General features: G+C 60.1%; 1 protein-coding gene across 1 annotated transcript in view; it reads right to left on the bottom strand.

The window, feature by feature from the left end:
• Positions 1 to 973: 973 nt before the first annotated feature.
• Positions 974 to 6000, bottom strand: part of SND1 (staphylococcal nuclease and tudor domain containing 1) — a 419761-nt gene continuing 414734 nt past the window's right edge. Inside the window, exons 20-24 of the mRNA XM_082847033.1 lie at positions 5415 to 5484; positions 4286 to 4399; positions 3312 to 3515; positions 1678 to 1722; positions 974 to 1570 (exon numbers count right to left, since the gene is read on the bottom strand). Coding sequence (XP_082703159.1) covers positions 1505 to 1570; positions 1678 to 1722; positions 3312 to 3515; positions 4286 to 4399; positions 5415 to 5484 — 499 coding nt within the window. The 3' untranslated portion in view covers positions 974 to 1504. The remainder of the gene's footprint in view (positions 1571 to 1677; positions 1723 to 3311; positions 3516 to 4285; positions 4400 to 5414; positions 5485 to 6000) is intronic.

The raw sequence follows: 6000 nt of genomic DNA, 5'->3' as shown, positions 1-6000 counted from the left end.
GATCAGAACGCGGGGGTGGGAAGCGGGGCTGCCAAGAAGACGGGCCACCGTTTGACACCAGAGTATGTGCCTGGAAAGGTCAGAGCCACCAGGGTGGGGCCCTGGGGTTTGGGAGAAAGGGCAGGTCCCCTGGACACTGCAGCTGCTGGAGTGGTGAGCCCCCAACACGCATACACCTGCTTTCGTGCCCTGAGAAGCACGCAGGCCCCTCACTGCACACACCACGGCGGCCGCTCTCAGGGCTCCCCCCTCAGGGGCTAGGAGTAGCCTGGGGTTTCTGAGCTCCGTGGCCAGCTCCACCTGGAGGACTTGGGGGACATCTTGTCAAGTCGAACAGACCCAGAGCTAACCTGGGGAGGCGAGCTCTCCTCGGCCTGCTGCCCAGACCCCTCTCGGAGCCCCCATCCTCCAGCACCATTCTCCAGTGGACACACGCTGGAGGGAGCTGGGCAGGGACTGGGGGCCACTGACCTTGACATGCTGTGCCAGCCTATCTGGCATTAGCCTTTCCTTCTGCTACAGCAGGAAGAGGGGAATCCCCTCATCTCCCTCGGCAAGTCCCTTCTGGCCCCCCGTGGGGGCTCTGGTGGGTCCTGCCAAAGGACAGGCCCAGCAACTTCCCGCCTGGGCCTGGCGGGGCCGAGCCTGGCCTTTCCTGCATGGAGTGTCCTGGGCACTGCTTGCCGAGCTGCTAAGGTTCTTGAGGGCAGCCACGTGCAGATGAGTCAAAAGAGAAGATCCCCAGCCTTCTGCATGATGGCCCTGGTGTCAGGCACGCCCACCAGGCCCCAGGAGTTGCTTGGAGCTCTGAAGGCCTGCCCTGCTTCCCAGGACTGGCTATGTTTCTAGGGGGTGTGGCCAGGCATATGGACTAGACCTCAGGGGTCATTCAAGTGCCCAGGTCTCCTGCTGCCTGGGGCTGACGAAACGCTGGGCTCTGGCCTCCACCATGACCAATAAGGGCTGCAGACAGCATGTACTATTTTATTGGGCCTCAAAAGCTTTAAATACAGAAATGGGGAGGGCTGGCAAAGGGGCAGACGTGGACACGCTGGCATTTGAGAATGGACGTATCAGAGAAATCACATAATCAACAGCTGGACAGAGAGCTGGGGAAAGGGGGAGTCTGGGATAGAAGTGGGGTGCCAGCTGGCCTTGGGTGCCAGGGCCATGCCCTCCATAGGACAAAGTCTTTCATGTTTCCTCCTGATCTGAGGACAAGTTTTAGAAAACAAACCCCTAAAGAGAAACAAAATCAGCTGGGAGAGACAGCGGCTGGCAGTGCCTGTCCTCGCAGAGGACAGTGGCCTGTCCCCTGAAAGCCTTGGGCTCCCCCACCCCCCGTCCCCAGCCCAGATGCCACCCTACAAGACATTCCCATACACTGAAGCAAAGCTGGACCCAATCTATGCCCCCCATTTGAGGTCTGGAGCTGAAAACCCCCTCCTGGCAGAGGAAGAGGTACTGGCGTGAGCGGTGATGGGGGCCAGACCCGATTCCCTCCTTAGCGGCTGTAGCCAAACTCATCTGCGTCATCGGCTCGGAAGTCTCCGTAGCGCCACAGGTTCAGCTGCGAGGAAGCAGAAAATGGCTCTTCAGGGAGGTGGGACCTGCTGGGACCCAAACGGCCAAGCCCCTCTCTCAGCACCCTCGGGGGCTCCTGAGGCAAAAACTCACCCTGGCGCTCTTGGCTGACTCCTGGGCGTTCAGGTATTCTGTGATCTGGCGGGACAAGAGGACAAAGGGGTGCTCAGGGTGAGGCCCAGGTCATGTCACTCCCCTGCTCATCGGGTCCCTCCACGTAAAATCCAAGTGCAGAGTCACAGTCTCCTAGCTGCTTCTCGACTCTCCATGCTGGCTGTTTCACCCGTCTGAAACACGCTTCCCCTTCCTGTCCACCTGGCTACCTATCCTGCCCCTTCACGTCTGTGGTCAAGTATCGCCTTCTTAAGGAGGCCTCCAATGACCCCGTTTAAAATCACCACCACTCCCTCCGACACACTCCTGAGACCCTTTCTTTACTTCTACTTTCCCTTTTTCCATTGCACTTATCGTCTGACATTTAATTTTGTTGACTTATTGTATTTATTTTCCTTTTTGTCTCCTCATGCTTGAATGTAAGCTCCATGGAATGTTGTCTCTTGTTCACTGAGATCTGTCGGTCCTCAGTAAACATTTACTGAAAGAATGAGTAAGTGAACGAATGAACACATTAGGTGTTTCTAGACACCAGCGATGTTGTGGGTAGCTTCATATGGCGGACACTGGGAGCTCCAATTTTATAGGGAAACTTACGCTAACTCCTAGGAGTGACCTAGGAAACTGGGGGGAAGACTAGGGTCAGGCCCTCCTGTCCAGATGAGGCACAGAAGTGACTCACACTGAGGTCTTGTTCCAAATGAGTTAATCAACTTGCAGAACCAGAGAGCCATGGATCCACAAACCACCAATCATTATGTGGGGAGAGAGGAAAGGCAAAAGACGGGGGAGAAGGGGAAGCAAGGCCACAGTGGAGAGAACACTGGTTTCAACCCTGCCGCTCGTGTCCCTCCACTCAGGAGTGCGGGGGAGCTGGGCGCTGCAGAAGGGCACGAGCTTCCCACCGGCCTGGCCCGTCCCTCGAGGCTGGCGTGTCGTGGGGAGAGGCTGGGGGAAACTGGGATGGGAACAGGGCCGAGCGGGAGAGGCCTGGTCCTCGTGATCAACAAATGAGCAGTGCAAGGAGGTTTCCCAGGTGTCAGCCCCCGCTCCTCGTGGCCCACCCTATCGAGCAGCCAGGCTGTCTGTGCTCTCCTCTCGTCATGAATGGGAGACTCAGGCTTCCAAAGACTGATCTCTAGGGCCAGATGTCTCACGAGCGAGGGAGGTGGGGCTCAGGCCCAGCTCTAAGCCCTGCGCCTCTCCAAACAGGCTGGAGGGGTGTCGTGGCAGAGTGGCGCTGAGTGCTGGGAGCTGGTTATGGACTGGGAGAGGAGCAGGTGAGGACGGGAGACAGCACAACAGGCTGTGACCTTCTCCATGCCACCCCTGGCAGAGCTTCCTAGCCTGTCACCGGGGGTACGGGCAAAGGCAAACTTTCCGCTCCAGTTTGCAGCTGTGTTTTCAGCCAAACCAGCAGCCAATTAATTTGGGATGTAATTAGCTTTTAAAATTTTAAACCCCAACGAACCCAAATCCATTATCTTTCCCCAACAGGAGCAGCAAGACGGTGGGTGCCCCACTCCCCCTCTGGCTCCCGGTGCAGTCCCCTCCCAGTCCCCCCATGACAGCGGCGGGAGGTGCGAGGGACACCCCGCATCCGCAGCACGTACCACCTTCTGGAACTGTTTCTCCTTGCGCACCTCCACCATGACCAATCCCTCCTTCACCAAGCCCAGCCCCACGTCCCCCTTGGAGTCGGCAAACTGCAAGGTGACGTGGGGACAGCCGGCGCTCAGGTGCTCCACGTTGAGCAGGCACTGCGTGTTCTGGATGTCCCGCACCACGCTGTCCACGGCGTCTGTTCGAGCATCCTCCTGCGGCAGGGACACACCCCGGTCAGCGTGGGAGGCGAGCGCCAGCCACGAGCCGTGAGGGCCCAGGTCCTGTTCACGGACTTCAAGGAGGTCTGCCCAGCACGTGCCAGCATTACCTCACTCCCCGCTTAGACCCCAGCGAGGGAGGAAACAGGCTCTGGACGTGGAGGGCCCCCTTTCCCACAGCCCCTCCCGCCTACAACACGAAGAATAACCTCCCTGCCCAGGCAGACAGGGCCCGACATCTCCTGCTGCTGCCCACAGGGCCCCCAACACCCGGCTGCGGTTGCTGGACCAGTCTTCGCCCAACGTGCCCTGGCCCACCAGGCCCCCCGTTTCTCAAGAGCCAGCTCAGAGGCTCTGACGCCACCTTCCCTCAACCTCCTTGGCCACACCCCTCTCCCCCGTGACTAACAGACCATCACCATTGTTTCTACTCCTCCCATCAGCCAGCGGGACCTCAGTGGAGGATTTCCGGCAGAGGTGTGGCACGCTCAGAGCTGTTTGGGGGCAGTTACTTCTGGCGGCATCGTCTGAGCCTGGAAGGAGTGCTGGGAGACCACCGCAGCCGAGAGCCCAAGACGCTAGAGACAGTGGCCACTAACCAGGGACGCGCCGGGGACTCAGCCCCGTGAGAGGGGGCCAGGGTGAGGGAGGGGTGGGATCCGGGACGGGGCTGGGTTTCTTCGTGCAGATATGTGCTGGGACTGCAGCAGTGTCTGAGCGTCATGGCACAGTCCCCGCTGGGGAAGGAACGCGTGGAGACTCACGTCTTGGGGCACCTGGATGAAGGCGAAGGCATACTCCGTGGCTTGAGCTGGCAGCACGCGAGTGCTGAAGGCAGGTGGCAGGGTGCCCAAGCGGGAGGACGGCAGGATCTCTCTCTGCAGAGGACACACCAGGCCACAGCATCACACACTCGGAGCTCCCTTGCTCTCGGGGGACAACTCGCATGGCCAGGCCCCTAGGGATTCTAACTCAGTGCCCCCATCCCCCAGGGCTCATTTCCGAGTAGCCACATACACGGACCGCCCAGTCCGCGAAGCCTGGGAGGTGGGAAGATGGGCCTGCTGGTGGCACACCCGGTGGCTCCTACTGCATACCCAACCTGGTAGCTCAACTCTCATCACTGTCTCCACTTTTCCCCAATACCTTTCCTCTGTGACATGGGCTCCATGACCCCTTTCCCACAGGCTGGGTGGGGGCCCTGGCTGGAAGAGCGCTCCAAGACGAGGGTCCAGGCAACACCCCACCTGCTAGTGGTTCTGGCTCAGGTGTGTGGGGCAACCCCAGCCTGGCAAGACCCCTTCCTCTGTGTATTGCTGGGTGGTAAGGTGGGAGCGTGGCCCAGCCCTGGGCTTTCTATTAACGGCCCTTCCACACTAGTCGTCAGGAGCGGCGCGGCTCTGGACGACAGCGTTCTCTCCTGCTTACTGCTGGGAGACTCCCAGGCCCAGCCCAAGGGACATTTCTCCCAGGGTTACCAGCCCCTTCCCAGCAAGCCTGGGTTTGGGATGTGCTGGGGATCAGCACACAAGGACCCAGCTGAGCATGTGGACCAGGGGCGTCCAGGGACCCACTCTTCAGAGACGTTGGGCAGAAGAGGAACCGGGGCTGGGGCTGGGGTCTGGACAGAGGACCACTCAGTGCTCACAGGCCTCGGACCAGAGATGCCAGTTTTGCCCAGTCACTCAGGGGTCACGGGCCTGTTAGAGGAACAGCAGAGAGGCCCACACACTCACCATCCTGTCAGGGAGGGAGGGAGGGAGGGAGTCTAAGGCTCAGCGGGACCTTGGGGAGAGCAGATGGACTTGACCTAGGGGCCTACTGTGTGGAAGGGTCCCTGGCGGCACTGGGGGCCCCTCGCGTACACGTCCACCTCCGGGCCCCCACACTCACGTTGCCGTAGTCGATGTAGAAGACGTGTACTTTGGCAGGAGACTCGACTTTCTCCACTCGGGCGCGGTACCTGCAATGGCATCGCGGGCAGAACTCAAGGGACAGCCCTGAGGAGGCTGGTCTCCCTGGAGCGCCAGCGATGGCAGGGCAGGGGCCACAGCACTTCCCTGCCCAGGGCTCAGAGTGAACACCCATGGGTGCCACAAAGGGCAGTTCTCGGACTCCAGAGCTCGGGTGCTGTGGCCACCCTTTAATGGAATCAGAGCATAGCTGGGAGCAGAGGAGGGAGAGGGCAGCGTGTGGAGCAGATTCATGTGTCCTTGGGGCACAAAGCGACAAGACTAATGACTAGATTGATGCCTGCTGTTTAAACCCAGCGCACTACCAGCAGCTGTAATTAGCCGGCGGATCTGCCTGGGAGGCCACAGCGGGGAACGCATCCACATCACTTCGTCACCCTGGGAAGGCCATGGGCCCCACGCTTGGTAGATCAGACATAAGTGACCTTCCTGCAGCCTGTGAGCGCTGCCGCTCACGTCCCAGGCAGCTGGGGTGGAGGGTGGCGGCCGGTCCGGGCTCACTGAGC

Source organism: Leucopleurus acutus, assembly GCF_964270905.1.
Source record: "Leucopleurus acutus genome assembly, chromosome: 9".
Classification (NCBI taxonomy): Eukaryota; Metazoa; Chordata; class Mammalia; order Artiodactyla; family Delphinidae; genus Leucopleurus; species Leucopleurus acutus.
Note: the sequence above shows the minus strand (reverse complement) of the source record. Positions and strands in the feature narration are given on the sequence as shown.